At 37.7% G+C, this 18,384-nt stretch overlaps 2 protein-coding genes and 1 long non-coding RNA gene across 4 annotated transcripts; 2 read left to right on the forward strand and 1 right to left on the reverse strand.

Moving 5' to 3' along the window:
- Positions 1–1,017: 1,017 nt before the first annotated feature.
- LOC148909975 (uncharacterized) lies at positions 1,018–18,378 on the reverse strand. Of its 2 annotated transcripts, none has more exons than XR_016120333.1 (4): positions 16,740–18,378; positions 15,946–16,043; positions 8,879–9,090; positions 1,018–3,779 (listed from the first exon to the last, which is right to left on the reverse strand). It is a non-coding gene; the product is annotated as an uncharacterized LOC148909975 (long non-coding RNA). The 2 variants fall into 2 exon arrangements; XR_016120334.1 differs by lacking the exon at positions 16,740–18,378 and adding an exon at positions 16,126–16,146.
- LOC116296077 (uncharacterized) lies at positions 10,794–13,293 on the forward strand. The gene is made up of 3 exons (XM_089032137.1): positions 10,794–10,974; positions 11,538–11,683; positions 12,380–13,293. Exons 1-3 carry the CDS (start codon positions 10,928–10,930, stop codon positions 13,024–13,026), a joined length of 840 nt encoding a protein of 279 aa, XP_088888263.1. The 5' UTR covers positions 10,794–10,927; the 3' UTR covers positions 13,027–13,293.
- LOC148909976 (uncharacterized) lies at positions 13,426–15,563 on the forward strand. The gene is made up of 3 exons (XM_089033443.1): positions 13,426–13,589; positions 13,972–14,135; positions 14,694–15,563. The coding sequence occupies exons 1-3, from the start codon at positions 13,531–13,533 to the stop codon at positions 15,335–15,337; spliced, it is 867 nt and encodes a 288-aa protein (XP_088889569.1). The 5' UTR covers positions 13,426–13,530; the 3' UTR covers positions 15,338–15,563.
- Positions 18,379–18,384: the final 6 nt, after the last annotated feature.

Consider the following 18,384-nt stretch of genomic DNA (forward strand, 5'->3'; position numbering starts at 1 on the left):
TGCGGAAACATCTTCCTAAATGCTCTCCAATTCCAGTAATCCCGGTTGTCATGATGTGGCTGCTCCTCAATATCATTCCCAAAAGCGTCGTACATTAGTATATATAATGGATGTTATACCATCAGCGCCTCCACTTTATCCTGAACTTCCTAAGGAACCTAACGAATTAAACGCTGAAAACTTTCGTCTGAATAAAGCAAATCTAATCCTGGCTTACTTGGAAGGGCAGACAAAACACTATGAAAAAGTTAGAAAAAAGTACGTCAGAGCCCGGAGTACGCTACATAAGATTGCGATAACTTCAGGATCCATATCTGTTGTGTTAACGGGCTCCGGCGTTGCTACTTCGCTTGCCGGACCGGGAATAATCGTTGGAGTTCCTTTGGCCGGCGTCGGGGCAGCCTGTGGTATTATCTCGGCTGTCGCTACGGGTATTATGAAAAAGCTATCCACGAAAATATCCAAGCATGACACGACAATAGCTCTGTCTAGGGCTAAAGTAAATACTATTACCGACCTTGTCTCAAAGGCTTTGCGTGACAGAAAGATAGACGACGTAGAATTCTCGCTTATCTTAGCCGAAGAAGACAAATACGAGAAACTAAAGACGGACATAAGGAATAAAAAAACAGTCGTAAAAGATCTTTCCGAGGAATCTCGCAAAAAGATCTACCAAGAAGCGAAAGAAGAGCTTCAAAGAAAGCTTGCTCAGTAAACATCTGCTTCGAAAAGAGCGTGACGGGATTCTATTTACATATCGAACGTCAGTCTAGAAATTACGCGTAATATAAATTCATCGTACGAATTACGCGTAATATGTTATTGTCGCCTCGGAATCCATCCTAACAGGGGGTGGTTGGGGTCTATTTTGTAAAATATTTCGTAAATTACGTCAGGATAATAAGGAATATCCTTATCCAGCCGACAAAACATCCACTCGGCTTTTGTCATATCAGAAACCTCGGGAATAGACTTACCGGTAATTTCAGACAAAAGATAGGGAATAGCTTTGTAATATTTCCCTAGTTTTAATTTTTTCAGCGTTTTCCGTAGACTTTGTGGGGTTGGCTCTTCTAAATGGTCTATGATTTTCTTCTTTACTTCGTTGTCTAAATATACCGGTCGATAACCTTGGATATGACTCATCCAGTCCCTAAAGTATTTTATTCTTTTGTATGGCGTCTTCTTACGACCTCCGTTGGAATAATATTGTTCCCTGGTAGCACAAGGCACGGCATTACGAATATTTTTACCGCACTCGTAACACTGTGCTGACGTGTCGTCTTCTATTTGCATTTTCTTACCACAACAAATATACTTATTTGGTTTAGTAGGTACAAACTTGGGTTTCAAGCACTTTACACAGAAATCATAAACAAACTCTTTACAATCTTCGCACTCCATATATAGACTAACATATTTGCGCTGTTGCCCCCAACCACACTTGGAGTGGGGATTGTCCGTAGGTGGATTTTTGACACGGGTCTTGCCCGTGTTGAGATTGCGCTGGAACCCCCATTCCCTATACTACTTACTTGAAGAAATCCAAAGGTCAAACGGTATAGCAGCGGCTATTTAAGCCTATTGACCTTTGGATTTCTTAAAGTAAACAAGTATAATGTTCAAATAATCGAAAGAAGAAGGAAAACCCTAGAAATCAGGCCAAAGGAACGGAGGAACAGTGACACAAGATTTAATTCATAAAATTCGTAGAAACCCAACCACGTTCGGTGTCCTTAATTAAGTTTTTGCAGTTATAAATGAAGTGTACTACTACAGAATATCTAAAAAGAATCGTACATAAGCCACAGATCGATTGACAACTAAATATATTATGATCTCCTTTCACAAATTCTGTCACAAGATGAAACAAACACCTGTAATTAATTTACAGAACTAGCATTTTCAATTAGTTGTAGTTAACAAATTGTTCATAGTTAATCAGTCGTCAAGAAAAGGAAATTCACAATAAAAATGTTTCAGTATGATTTATGTCTTTTTTCCTGCTTCTTAGTATAGGTTAGCTATGTTTAAAGTATGAGGTGGTTGTCACGACATATATCGTTTCTATTTTTTTTGGCCTGCCATAAGTGACAATAGCTGAAGACTGATAATATAGTTAAATTTAGCAAATATGATGAGCATAATTCAACTGAGCAAATATGGCTAAGACGCGCTGGTACATCTGAGGCATTAAGGGGGCATTAATCACATATACGGTCAGAGCATATCGCATGGTATACGTAAGGCATAAATCACATATACGGCCTGGAAAAATACAGGGTATATGTAAGGCATTAATCACATATACCGCCTGGGCAAAGACAGGGTATATGTAAGGCATTAATCACATATACGACCTGGGCAAAGACAGGGTATACGTAAGGCATTAATCACATATACGGCCTGGGCAAACACAGGTTATATGTAAGGCATAAATCACATATACGGCCTGGGGAAACACAGGGTATATGTAAGGCATAAATCACATATACGGCCTGGGGAAACACAGGGTATATGTAAGGCATAAATCACATATACGGCCTGGGCAAAGACAGGGTATATGTAAGGCATAAATCACATATACGGCCTGGGAAAATACAGGGTATATGTAAGGCATTAATCACATATACGGCCTGGGCAAAGACAGGGTAAATGTAAGGCATTAATCACATATACGGCCTGGGAAAATACAGGGTATATGTAAGGCATGAATCACATATACGGCCTGGGGAAACACAGGGTATACGTAAGACATAAAACACATATACGGGCTGGGCAAATACGTGCACATATCAAATGAGCATTCACATTTACTACCGGGTAAATGTATGGATGATATGATATCTGCTACATATTTGCCGTTTGGGATTTTACTGGGCCATACGGACTTTGCCATCTGTGCCCATGGGATAAATGTGTAGGTACATATCATATACAGTCACTGGGCAAATATTGTTTACTATTAGTCAAATATGATATTTGCCCATATATTTGTCTATATGTTTGCCTACATGACAAATCCATTTTTTCGTCGAGTGTTAAGGCAAAAAATGGAATAGTGCTTAAACCAAAGAATGTAGATAATAGTATTAAATATAAAGTATTTTAGGAAGTGAACACTTACAAAGAACGACATCGTGGCTGCAGGAGTGAAATTTTTCAAGGAACAAACTTGGTCAGTGAATTGACACTGATTGACCATTTCATGAATATGATGACCGGATTCTTGTACAACTTTTTCTATATCAAACGGTGGCACATTTGAATTCTTTAGCCCCGCTACGCTAAACTTCAAGTCATCCAGCTGATCTAAGTAGTCCTGAGCTTGCGTTCCCTGTATCTTGCTTTTCTTCAGCATGTTTTGGTTACAGATTGTGACGGCGGGAAAGCGGAGACTTTCGGAAAACTCGATGCTTTTTCGAATTCTTGTTTCGCTGGAGTTCATCAGTCTACTCAAATTGTAAAATACTTGGACTGCAAGGGCGCCGAAACCAAAGACCATTAATGAAAACCAGAATAAACGACGTGAAATTGCACCAGAGTCGAAGATGAAGTGAAAACCGTGTAGTGTTGTGTATGAACCAAAGTCTTTGATGAGTTTGGCCTCAGTGAAGCCTTCAACGTTGCAAACCTTGGTGCCTAACTTTGAGTTTCTTGTTGCATCGATATTGTACTCAAATGCAAGCTTAGGTTTTTCCATGTTTGAAGGGAAAAAACTTGGGAAATACTTTTTACTGCCCGTAGTGTACAAATGTACTACAGTGATCTGTTAGTCCCTAAAAGAAGAGTTAAAAACCAGTAATTAATTATTATTAAGATAATATAATTTATAAATTTGTATTTCCAATTCGTTTTAACATGTTTAAAAACACGTTTATAAAATAATTGAGATTTAACGCGTGCGCTGATTGGTTGGCTATCGCATCGTGTTTATATCAAAGGACAGAGACATGCTCGCGCAAAATCATTCAAGATTATTTTATAAAAGCAGTGTAAAACGGCTGCTTATTTTTCTGTACTGTAATGCAAACGATATGGGAGCTCTAAAGCGCTCGAGAAGCAAGAGAAGCTTGATTCTCTCTTGTTCTAGTACAGCTCCCAGCGTGTTTATATTACAGTAGAGATACGTCTGCGCGTTTTATATTCCTTAAATTAAATGTCCGGGACAACAAGCAAAATAGTTCTTTGTCAATCAGGTTACATAAGGTTTAAAACCTGGGGCTTCACTGATCTTAAAAGTTTCGAAAATGAGTATTTTAACTGTCATAATAACGATATGAAAAAGGTGTGAAAAATAAAAGCTCGATTCAAAACATAATTTTCATTTACGACGAAGGGAAAAAAAGACAAACATGAAAAAGAAAGCTGGACTATTTTACTGATGAGTTGCAAAATCTCTAACCTTGAAGTGAGTTGTTTCTTTCCACTGATCACTGTTTTGGTGATTTATTTTATACTGAACACTAAATGAAAGAACATTTTCGTAAATTCTGTTTATAAAAGTCAGAAGAACAGTATGAACCGGCCGATAAAATGAGCTCAAAAAAAAAAAAAAAAAAAAAAAAAAAGGAGTAAATACGATGAGTACTTTTCCATGTCTTCGAACGCCAGGCGAAACGCCTATAATTCTTTAATTATCTACAGTTTACCTAGAACGTACTTTATCAGATTTAGGAAGACGCCATTTTTCAATTTTGATGTATATCATTTGTTTTTAAAGCGGAAAGAAAGAATATTACAAAATTTTGAGTTATTTCAAAAGCATAATCATAAAACGTTCGCCAGATAAAATCAGCTGGATTTCGTTTGAAAACCGATTCAAATCGAATCGGACTAAAAGACATAAATATTATGTGTTTTTAGAGGCGCCTCAGTATCTTTCAGGAACTTTTACTGAAATTTGTAGAGTCGGCTGGATAGCCTTGAAAATCTGCCAAAGTCAATAAAATTTGAATGACCTTGCAAAAATAATAAAATCTTAGTTATTTGTTGATGATTTAATAACGTAAGCAAAATTAAAATAGCGTAGCGAAGTGATCCTACGTCGGATCTTTCGTAAATGATGTAACCTAAAAAACATTATCGTGTGTCAGTAGGAAAAATATATATATTGAACCGATAATATTGTGACTTACCCTACGACACTTTCATACTTCTGTCCAATCAGTAACAAATCCATTAACCTTTAAAACTATTTACCATTTTCCTTCTAGTTATTTCCTGCTAGTTATATATAGTTATAGTAAGTAAGTATATTAAGATCTGGTTTGATATTTTCTCGAATTGTTTTCAGGCAAAGAACAGAGTTTAGTTGTCCCGGGACCAACTAGGCCAACAATGACTACATATCTAATAAAATAACTGGAGCGACAAAAGCAATTAGGAAGTCTTTTGTATACTTCCTAAGGCAAATACCATTATAACGGTATTAAAGTGCATTATTTTTGTTCTGTTTTAAAAATGCATGAACAGAAATAATATTCAATTATTTATTATTAGCCAAGAAATAATATATAAAAACCTGCACGGTTTCTGGCACAATTCATGAAAACTCAGTCACAGAAAACTCTGATTCATTTAAAAAAAATATTTATTCTGTGACTGAGTTTTCAATGAATTGTGCCAGAACTCGTGCAGGTTTTTTGATATTATTTCTTGGCTAATAATAATAATTGAATATTTGAATTTACGGTAAAACGTTTTAGTCAACGAAAAGCTTTGATAATAGCAAAATATGTTTTTTTAATACGAAAATCTAGAAAGCCATTTCAATGTTGGTACTTTTTATTTAATTAGAAGATTTGCACCAAAATCCGGCAATTTTTCGGGCGCATTGATTGAAAACACAGTAATTTGAAGTTCATCTTAAATTGCTTTTGAATATTTCAAGGGCAATTTACTTGTAAATTTCCGCCTTTTTTGAAAAGACAAACATTTTTTCCCCTCACTGCGTGGAAGTAATAATTTCATTAACTTTGTTGGCGTGTCACCCAGTCGATGGAAAATGCGGCTATTTAAATAATCTATCTTTCGTTTCGTTTTAGGCATTTTTTCAACCTAATAAGATATTCTGTCCAAGGAAAGCTTTTCTTATGAAAATGTTCAAAATTCTGGGTATTGCCAATATATATACATATTTTTTGGATTTTCACTTTTTTTCTTTTCTAACCGATGCAAACCTTGGTATATCTAATTCCAACTGATCGCATTCCCACATATCTTCACCGCTATCATAGGCAAGCAGATTATCGAAAATCAGTACACAAGTTCAACCCGCTGTGTAGAAGAGGAAATTCTAATTTTCTTCTCAGAAGAGAGCGATTAAAAAACTGAAATGTTTTGAAAACATTCTCTCTTTCGGTAAATAAATTTTTTTATCGAGACAAAAAAGTGGCGATGTTCATTTGGAAAGTTGCTTTTTCCATAAAATTATTTCACACAGTTTTCACAAGGTCTTAGAAAACCCTAACACAGTGCACAAATAAAAAATACATTTAGAAATAACTGCTAATAATAATTAATATTATCGAAAACTTACGTGTTCGCGCCAAAACTGATAAGCTCAAAGTCACTGCTGTCACTGCTCACGCAAAATTCTCTAACCTTAGTTTCTATGAAGATTTTTGGTTTATTCTCTAAAGTTTTTGTTTGTTCTCTGGTTTATATTCGTCGCCCAAGGCAGGCAATAGGTTTTCTTCTAATTTTTCAAGTCATTCAGCCGTCAACACTCTCGATTAGACAGCGGTCCCGTCTATGTCAGGTGACATGATATCTCCATGGGGACGCACAGAGTCATCAGAAACTCAAAGCGAATCTATAGCTAAGGTAAATATTCTGTCAACATTATTTGTATTAGCTGATTTTATTTTTCACTATATGGGACTAATGTATATTTATGTCCATGAAAGAGACCTAGTTAGAGATTTTTTGAGTGATGTCCGATATTTGAGGCGGGAATATACCCAAATAAAATCATATACCTTTTTGTCCTTGTCATTTTTATACCGATCATACTCTTGGAAATCGCACGATCTCGAGCACAATTTGGAAATTAATAGACACGAGTAATGTTTTGAATGTTCTTGTAATTGCACGAGCCTTTAGGCAAGTGCAATTAAAGAACTTTCAAAACATTACGAATGTCTATTAATTCCAAATTGTACGAGAAGATCGTGCGATTTTTTGTTTATAGTTCACTCAACAAAATTTCAGTAAAAAATGCGAAGAGACGCCGTTCATCTTTGTCTATTTGGCGGCCGATTTTCAGTCCATCGCGCAACTGAAATGCATAAAAATGATTAGTTCTTATTAGTTTTTACGGCTTTTTTTTGCTGTTGACATTGTTTTGGCCGTGTTTCCATAGCGACTTAATTCGGTACTCCTACGGAGTACAATTAACGCTATAATTGTACTCCTCTCGACCAATCAGAGTCGAGTAATTTTGTTGAGTGTACTATAATATTGGAAATTATTAAATACCAATTATAGTTTTTACATTAAGGCGTCAAATTTCCAACAAAAAAACTCAGAAACTTTTACACTGACACTAATTGTGATTGTGTGCTATCTTAAATGGCTCACAAAGTCGGATCAATTTACTAGTCAGATTTGTGTTCTTATATACGCTCAGTATAGTGGAGCCCGTCTAGGCTAGTTCTAAATTAACCTTTTTCACAATGACGTTAATAGATGCAAACAACCTTAAAGCACAAATTATGAAAAAATTAATTAAATTTTAATGGAAATTTAATAAGCTATGTTTTGCCTTTGAAATGACATTCTAAGTTAAAAACAGCTGGAATATTTTCATTTTCGAAAGAATTTCGTGCTTTCTATTGGAAGTTTGATTGATGACGTCATTCTGGGATAAAGAGTCCTGGTGGGCCCCAATATTTTGGGACAAAAGATGGCAGACAACTTCTTTGCTTTCCCTTGGCTGAAAACACCAAAGGCCTTCGTTCTTAGATATCTCCACTCTGGATATAGGCTCCTTTGCAGCCGTTCTTAGGGTCGTCACGCAACGTTCAACGTTTCCCTCCCCACAAAGTAAGCAGACGTTTGAGGGGAGAGAAACGTTGTGTGAGGACCCTAAGAACGGCTACAAAGGAGGCTATATCCAGAGTGGAGATATCTAAGAACGAAGGCCTATGGTGTTATATAGTGTGGACAACGAAAATGGAGGCTTTAAAAACGCTGACGCCATTTATCACACCGACATGTCTGTTTTTCACGTGCGCAGATGATGATATTGTCCAAGTCCCGGACTCCCCCGACAGGCTAAGGTCGCGACTGAAAGGGAGTCTTGGACTGGTCTATTAAATAATGATAATGCATGATTTTTATGATCTGCACTTTTGATCGTTTTAGTTTGGACGGGCGAAAATGCTATGAAAATGCTACCGTGATTAAGATACTAAGCTACTAAGATTCGATAAGTCCAACATAAACTCTAACGTTAACTAACCCTAACACTAAGATAACTTATTATTAAATATACATGTGTGGAAGGTTGCATCAAGTAAATGTAATCAGCCTTTTTATTGACATAGATAATGATGACACACCTAACTCGTTCTGTTACGGGAGTGGAATATCTCTATATGGACACCTACATTTACAAAAAAAGGGTTGTCTTTCTATACGTTGAATTTGAAGGCAAAACTAAAAGAAAGTATTCTGCATTTGCCAAAAACGACTTTAATTTGACCAAAATAGGCAAAACATGTTAGTTTTACTCGATTTTGACTTCTACATGTCGATCCGTACACCGACAGCATTCATTATTCACAATACAACTTTTTGAAATATATATATATATATATATATATATATATATATATATATACTTTACTGAACGCTAAGTAAATTCTCTCACCTTTCAAGTAAGGTCTCTGAAGAAAATTTATTCCAAACTTGAATCCAATTTAAGGCTCCACAACTCTATTCCCTGTAGCAACTTTGCTCTCCCACTTCTTGGATCGAGAAAATCTGCTCGGATAGAATTACCTAGATGGGTTCTCGTCCGGGACGTGACTAGACTTTAAGATCAGACAGCTGTCCCCAGTAAAAAGACAACACGACATGAACCTGCAAGATGAATGATCAAAGATTAATTAGCACCATAACGAGAAAGCTGCTTTAAAAATATGAGACCTTTATGTGAAGAGGAGAATATAATGATAGATGACAGGTGTACGTGTATGAGAAAGTTTTTATTAAGAGCCGGTATACAATCAAGACTAAGTCATATTTGCATATATCAAATTTTCTCTCTTCCCACGAGTCCTAATGCTCTCTTTCATGCATTCTGTGTCCCACTGCGATCGGGCAGGTCGTTTTCAGTTTCCCGTGAATTTTCAATCCAATTTCATGGATTTTTTTCTGTGACAATCCAATCTTGGCCAAGGTAACATACTATTTGAAGCTGAGGGAAAAAATTTCCTCGCCGACTAATGTCAGCCTAAATAAATGTTTTTTTTTAAGTAGAAAATAAGCGGCAACAAGAATTGGAAATGCAAAATTCTTGGAAACATATTACGACTGACAAAGCACTCTATATCTTCATGATTACGTAATTATGATGTCGCGGCTGTAACTAACAGTTAGTAAAGAACTAGTTCATCGATTTCTAGCCAGTATAATTTAAAATCGTAGTAGCTATTTATATTTAAACAAATTCAGATAATTATATATCTTTGTAGCATTTTTTACGCGACTTGAAGTTGTGAACTATGGCACTCTTCTTCAGTTGTTTCATCTAAGGCTCGTAATTTACCTATTACGCATGTTCTCATACACCATATTTGCTTTGATTTTGTGCACGGTCAGAGTCACGTGATGGTACGGTTCAACATCAAATGCGAAAAAATAGGCTGGTCCTCTGAAGTTTGCCGGCCTTCCTAACCGTCCTCCTCTATTAACTATGGTCGAAAGCACGTTTTCGTTGTGGGTTACAGGATACTTTGTGGGGTTATTTGAGCGTCTATGCTGCCCCTCGAGCTCATTTCAATGAACACTCAACTTTAGTAGTCTGGTATTGGTGATGAATGTTTTCATGTATCTTGGTGCCGGCTGTTGGTAAGATGTGGTCTTGCATATATCCGCAGCACTTCACTTACATTATGTAACGACTAGTATATTGAATATTTCAATGACTACAAAGTACTCTATATCTTTATGATTACATAATTCGCATAATTACGATTTGTAGAGTCTGAGATAGGGCAGTTTTCGCATGATGTGAAAAGCTCAGTGCCGTAAGCGTGCCGTGCCATGACCGTGATGCTTTCTAGAATTTTAATTGGCTGATTTTTTCACGCGCAATGTGATTGGTCTGGCATTGCCGGGACTTTAGCGTGACCGTGTCCGCGCCGTGTTTATATCGTGTTCCAGGTATTCGATTGGATGGAGAGTAGATTCTCGAGCCTTGTGATTGGTCTGTAGTATCCCTTGCCGTGTCACGTCCAAGTTCGTGTCGTGAGCATTTGACAGTCATACAAAAACTGCTCCATGAGATGTTTTGACGTAGCGTTGGCAAGGTAACATTTTCTCCCAGCAGTCATTAGTTTCGATCCCAGATGAGGAGACCATATCTATACTAATAAGAAAAACAATCCTTGGTTCATGTTCTTTGATGTGACCTGGCGGAGATGACAGTGTATCAGCTATAAAATTCCATTACGCCATTGTTTCATGACCTTTGGAATCATATACTATGGAGCAGCTTAAGCTGCTTCGTATTCTGATTGGTTGAAAGCACAAAACCCTAAATAAGCTCTTCTGCCGTTCTCTATTTTCCTCACTGTTCAATGGTGGTCGTTCATGTGCACATATGCGTCCTAATTCCCTTGTCTAACATTTTTGCGCATTATACTTCAGTCAAAGTTTTTCGGAAAAAGCTCAACTAATTACCGCCGCGGATATCATGTCATTATCATGGAAGGTATTGCTCTCGATTTTGACTATTTCAAGGTAGGAAAGCACAAATACAGCGTTTACTTTGACTTTAGTACTAATTGAAAAAGGCATTGTCTATTTTAAATAAATAAGATAAGTAGCTTATTTTGCTCTCTAAATTCCAACAATCTCAGGAGATGTTCTTGATATAGGATTAATATCTTATTTATCTCCTTGCGCACTATCATTTCTAAAGACGATTTACAAAGTGCATGATTGGAACAATCTCGTTCCCAGGGCCTTCTCACGCGGGGGAGAGAGGGCCCTGGGAACGAGGTTGTGATTTGCTTCAATGAAACCTTTGGCCTTGGCCTTTTTTTTTTCTTTTGCATTATACACGTTCATTGGCTCATTCGCTGTTTTTCTCTCTCTTCGGGCGCATATGTGTGATTTTTTATGCACACTCAAGTATAAGAGAAATACGTTGTTCATTTGAAAGAGTTTGATACGCGGAAGTCCTTATCGTATGACCTGATGCAGGCCTCGTCAGGTCTCTTCAAAACAGGCGTTCAGTCAAAAAGAATACAGATGTTGATAGTTATACCTAACACGTTTCATATTCGTGTCTGTTCTTGTAGCTACAGCATGCTGGTGATAGCTCGTCCTTCAAGACAATGTTTAGTGGATATGGATGACACAGGAGACCTTCGCATCAATTATTCAAATAATCTTTTCAAGACTCTCCTCATGGGGAGACTAAAGGAAACAAAATCCCTTCACCCCGGTGAGTAACCCCATTTGTAACCAAATAAACAACAGATTGGTAGTTGGCATGCATGACGAAAAGTTGTCGTTCAAAACGTCAGTCAATAAGGTTAGCGCGCAAGCACCTGTGGCATGAGACCACGCCACGATTTTATTACACCAGGCCGGTTACTCGCAATACCTTCGTATGCAGCTGTTTCAAAAAAGGTTGAATACTGAATACTGCATACTGAATAGTGCATTCCAAGACCAAAGGGCACTTTTTTGAAATAAAAAGTAAATATACAGCAATTAACTCTCTACATGTAGTTAGTATATTGTTTCAGATGGAATACACTAAAAATAGAATAAATAATTATTATTAATCCTACTTTAGACAATGTCACTATGACCCTAAATGCACTTCGGTTTTGGAATTCACTATTCAGTATGCAGTATTCAGTATTCAACCTTTCTTGATATAGCTGTATATACGATACAATGTTGCATGTGATGTAGAACTTGTTTTTCAGGGTTGGACGCACGGTAGGAAATTCTCAGTCGCGAATGACGTCACATAAGCAATACCATCATTAACATTATAATTCTTATGAAAATATCTGATTTTAGATATTGTAAGAACTCATCTAAAGCTGAAGCGAAAAACCTCAAAGAAAACTGCGCATTGATATTCAACCCAGTAATTTTGACGCCAGTCACATCTTTTCCTTTTTAGCATTTGGACGAGAATCCGCTGTGCGCAGCTGCAAGGAACTCAAAACACGCAGCCCTGACAGTGAATCTGGCATCTATTGGATAGACCCTGACGGTGGATTCCATGACAATGCATTCCAGGCCTACTGCGATCAGCAGACGGCGGGAGGGGGCTGGACACTAGTGTGGAGTTATGGCTTCACAGACTATGATAATTTCAACAGCGGAGGCAACGCGGTGACGCCAATACCAAGTTGGCCAGTATCAAAGTCCAATGTACGTGTCTCAAAGACACTGCCGCTAAGAGAAACAGATTACGAGGCAATGCCATTTGACTTGTGGCGCGCACTGGGAAACGAGATCTTGGTGAAGTCCAATATCAACAACTGGATCACATGCAAGGCGGGAAGCGGCAGTATGGTGATGTGGCAAAAAGGCTCGATCAACTGCAGTGTAGTTAAGGTGGTGGCCCGAAATTGTAACGATACAGTCCCAACGACGTTCAGTGTTTCCTCCGCGAATGGCCCGTCGCTGGATGCATCAAGTCTTTATTATTATTTTGATGGCTACAAGGGAAGTAATTGGCCAACACACGACCCATGCGGGAGTAATGCGGTTAATCACGTAAAAAATGTTGCCAACCCACGTGGAAACCTATACGTTAGATAAACGCTTCGAATAAAGTATAATGAACGGCTTAATTTTCAAAACATAGTTTGTAAAAGGAAACCAGTTATTTTCTATCTGTATTGCATCGAGCTGTTTAAATGGGGAAAAACCTCTTTTAGTTGGGTAGAAAACCATTGCCTGCCACTTATAATATCTTGTTAGAATCAATGGAACACACTGAAATGCTATGAATCTCCAAAAAAGTATTAATATATATTACATGTAAAAGCCTTTTTCAAATAAAGTTTATGAAGTACATTCGTCTAAGCAGCATCTCTTGGTCGTAAACATCAACTGAGCTGCCCCTTACCGCATGTTTTGATAAAAATATAAACAAAGTCTATTGTCTTTTTTGAGTTTTGACTTCCATGTTGAATAACACGAAAAAATTCAAGTTCCTGAAACAACAATGAGACTACCTGCTACTGATCAAGCACTGATTTTTCACTACAGTAAACTCGAAACGCGCATTACAGAGACATTTATTTAAGCTCTTCGACAACTATGGACGGCAAATGCAAGATCACTGGAGTCTTGATGCTCACGGCTTTGGTTCTTCTGAGGTAAGTTTTAACCATTTTTAGCTACAGATATGCAAGGTATATCAAGCGAGCATACAAACAGGATAAGTTCTTAGCGTAGTGTTAAGGCTTTGACCAACGTTTTTTTTAGCGCTGCTATATAGCATCAATACCTACTGACAAGAAATAAGTATAAATGAAATTTGAGTCATATGTCTTCATTAATTTTGAAATGACAACTTTAAAACTATTCAAAAGCAATGATTGAAGCCGGCAGAGGGCAGGCTCACAATTTAAAAAAAAATAATGATGAATTATATTGTAGAAAACAAAAGATTTATGGCCGAGTGATATAGTTTAAACCGGCCATTCCTTTGAGGAAAAAAAGTTTTTTAGTGTTTTTTGTTTGCTGTTCTTTGTTCAGTTTGCTGGGCAGAGCCAGATCAGCTCCCAACAAGAGTCACTGCAGTCCGATTGAGATAGACTCCAATGGCAAGTTACGGTTATCAAAGTGTTCTATCGCCTACACCAACATGATCTTGGCAAGGTTCATGAAGCTCACTCTTGACAAGTCATTACCACTGCTAGGCAAGTCTAACATATTATAAGAGTGCATACCATATTATATCCGTGAAGAAATGATCTAACGAAATTATAGTACAAATTAGTGTGAAGTTTTGTAGATCTAAGGTCTACTGAACTTACTAATTTGTGCAAATTTATTGATGCAAATCGAATTATAAGCTTTTGGTGATGGTGTGGAAGGTGATTTTCAGGAAGTCCTAGATGAAATCATAAAGATCTATCAAAAAAAAACTATAAAGAAGCTAATTTTAAGATATGAAAACTGTGGGAATGAATGAATAAATGAATTGATGGAACGAATGAATAAAAGAACCCTAATGCAAATATAACGACTAGAAACTAGCAACAGAATTATTTAGCTTTGGCGTAATCTTTACCATTTCAGACCACGCGTCATTCTCTTGAGAAAAAGATTATTCGTTTGAGTTGTATCCATATTTATGCGTCTTCCCGTGCGCAACCGTTAAATATAGAAATGATACCCTAGAAAATGACGACACTTCACGAGTGGCTTATTTCTATCTTTCCTATAACATATATGATTTTTATCCTCGCATGCAGGGATAACAAGAAACGCGGCTGTGCCTTCGTGCAAAGCTCTCCACCGCTCCAATCCTAAAGCTCCTTCTGGTATCTACTGGATTGACCCGAACCGTGGTTCCCACGATGACGCTTTCCAGGCCTACTGCGACCAGTGCACAGCGGGAGGAGGTTGGACACTAGTGTGGAGTTACAACTTCACCAACTACGGCAGTTTTACGAGTACCTCCAATGCAGTAACCCCGAGACCCAACTGGCCGGTGAGAACGGCGAATGTACGAGTTTCAACGACCGCACCGCGAGGTGAGACCAACTATGAGGCAATGAACTTCAAATTGTGGCGTCGACTCGGTAGGGAGATCCTGATCAAGTCGAACATCAATAACTGGATCGTGTGCAAGCCTGGCAGCGGGAGCCTGGTACTGTGGAAGGCAGGTTCGATCAACTGCAGGGTCGTTAAAGTTGTGGCCAGAAAATGTCCAACCACTGTGCCGACAAGTCTAACAATCCATTCTTATGGGCCATATTTGGCTAACTCCAGTCTATACTACTACTTCGATGGCTACACTGGAGCTAACTGGCCCACCCACGACCCTTGTGGTATTAATGCCGCTAACCACCTACACAACATAGCTAACCCACACGGTAACATATACGTGAGATAAAAACGGCTTATAGAATACACTGAAGTCGCCAAACCAATAGCCTCGGTTCCTCACGGGTCCTCTCTACTAACGACCGTGGAGAGGGTCCGTGGGGATCTGGGACCGAAAGTAATGGCGGCTGGGGAGAAGACTACCAAACCAAAAAACTAAGATAAGCATTTTAAACTTCAACTGTAAATGGAGATCAGTCATTAAATTAAATAAAAAGCTAACTCAGTCCCCGAAAGCTTTGTGTGTAGTACGATACTTTGTACAACAATCTGCCCATGCTCAAGGTGGAGTAGGGGCTTGAAAACTTACTATTCGATGTTATCCTAGAGTATTCATTTTGTGAGTTCTACTATTCGATTTTAATCTGGAGTTTTCGCTTTTTAGTTTTTTACATTTCGACTTTAACCTGGAGGTTCTACTATTCGATTTTAACCTGGAGTATTATTTTTAATTTTTACTATTGGATTTTAACCCTGAGTATTTGTTTTCTCTTTTTTTTTTCCTTCCACTTTTTGGTTTTAACCTGCAGGTATTCGATTTTTTCGTTATTCGATGTTTATATTGTTATTCTGCAGCTATCGCTTGTTACGGCAGGAATGATAGCGATATCACATTACCTTTGCGGTCGTTTTCTGTTCCCCCGAGTGTTAACTCCACACCAGATCAGCTCGACGTATGCCAACAACACAAGCATATATCTACCTCAGACGGCAATCTGCAACAAGAACGCATTCTATTACTCTTTCATATAAAGATCAAAACGGGGTTTTACCTGATAACTGTGTTAAAATCCTCACCGTTCTCGGACTCAAGGCATCATACGCCTCAACTGAATACCCCAGAACGAAATGCGCTTATTACTTTCAAAAACAGGCAATTGGCATATATATGACAAATACAAATGGTTGGGTCGCTAACTTCCGAAATACATTACTTATATCAGATCATTACTCTTAAAAACAGGAAACCTTTAAGCCTCGCAAAAGATCGCTATATTTATAATCGAGTAATTAAATAAACTCAAATTCAAACTTGAAGGATCTAGAAAACGACTGGTTCAAAAACCTTTTGAAAATCTTTCAATTTGATGGTTCAATTTTACTATTATGGCCAAAATATCCAGAAAATACCTTAATTAGTTCAGCCCAAGAGTAAAACTAGATCATATTCTCTTGGTTCAGCCCTAATATATTGTCGACCAGTGAGCTGTAATGGAGCAATTGGCGTTTGTTATACAGGGGAAGAGTGGAAAGGTGGGGAGATCTCCATAACCTCACCCTCCTTCGAAAAAAATCTAAAGCTATACTTCTTCTCCAATCTCCAAGTACGCGGTCACTTGTATTTCGTAAGATCGATAATCATTTTTATCTATAACACTCAGCCTTTGATGATAAAATCAAGTGATACTTACCTTACTTTATATCTCTATTAGAGATATTGGATTACCGTACAGATGACTCAGTGTAGATAGTTGGTGGTGCTTCTAACTGGACGCACTCTAGCTATCTTTTGCATAATCCTTTCTTGTTTTTGACAGGCTTGAAAAATATGAAGGTATAGATGTTTATGATAATTGAATCAATACAAAAAACGTGTTAGGGGAGTAAAGAGTGACGGGAGAGCGGAGAGAGTGATGAGAGTTTTAAAAGTTGGAAGAGCGAGGAGGAGAGAAATATGAAGAGAGAGATGGCTTAATTGTAGTCCTAAAAGATACCACAAAAATCATTTATTTGACTACATATATATTTGCCTCCCTTTCTTCTAAGAACATTAAAAGCATTGTCATAAATTTACATACATCTCTCCAAGGAAAAAACCGGCACAGCTTTTCCTTTTTATCCTAAAGAGAGTGTCTTACGATTTCAACCCCTAAAAGATACGACGATCAAGCCGCTCTTCGTTATATGGGATTACCCCCCCCCCCCCCTCCTCCCCCAGGGGAAGAGAGGGAGGGAGGGAAATTGAGGTGTAGATGGAGGGAGGGACTGATAGAGCTCGTTAGGAAGGGGTACAGAGAGGTGAAGAGGAGGAACGAGAGTCCGAAGGACCAAGTGAGAAAGGGACGGAGTGCAGTGAGAGAAACCTAAATCACGAAACTTCCGCAAAAAATTCTCAATAAAATTCATAGTAGTCTTTAAAAAATTTTAAAATTTACGGTGGCATATAATCGAAAGACGAAATAGATTTCAGCAAAAAAATCCTAATCAAACTTCGTTCAGACCTAATTTTGTTATTTTCGTGGACTTGTGTTAAGAAAAAATAGATTCATTTGAGCAAAGTTTCCATGTTTACGTGTTTCCTAAAGAGTCATTTACTGATAATAATGATCCGAAATAACTGATAAACCTGATCATTAGAGACAGCGCAGCTGGCGAAATTCTGTAGCGGCTTGTTTGACTTTGAAGATCATAAAACTTGTGCTTAAATATCACAAACACGAAACATTTTGGGGTAAAATGTTTCCAATATCAGAACCCGTGTCATTGCTTCGAAAATGACTTTTAAACCTTGCCATAATGAAATATATCAAGACATAATATTCGAGTACATAGTTACACAGTCAATTGTTGTTTTGACCAAATGAATACGACAATGCTTGTTGATACTGAATTCAATCTAACAATTGTAATATCCTATCCACACACCAACACACCAACTAACCCTCCTTAGTAATTAATTTATCTATCCCACCTTCAACCCTTGCTTAGCCGCTTTCAAAACAGGATTTAAAATTTCTGCCCGAGGTATTATAATCTAAACAAGGTTTAAAGCTTGTTTACGCCTTTTGCTGTTCATTAACGCGAAAAGGACATTGATTTTCTCCAATTGTAGAATCAATAAGGCGAATATACATTCTACAACACCAAGAATAACTTCATTAACGCGACAGAACATTCAATGATTATCAATTGCGCGCGTTTAAATGTCCACTTGTCGTCCTTGATTGTCGAATGATGCTATTGTTTGTTCGTTGATGCCATTGAACTTTAATACACATGCCAATTGCGCGTCGCATTAATGAAGCTATTCTTGGTGTTATAGGATGTATATTCGCC

The sequence above is a fragment of the Actinia tenebrosa genome, unplaced genomic scaffold (assembly GCF_029948245.1).
Source record: "Actinia tenebrosa isolate PJP-AT-01 unplaced genomic scaffold, QUT_ActTen_1.0 PGA_scaffold1__47_contigs__length_23844297, whole genome shotgun sequence".
NCBI lineage: Eukaryota > Metazoa > Cnidaria > Anthozoa > Actiniaria > Actiniidae > Actinia > Actinia tenebrosa.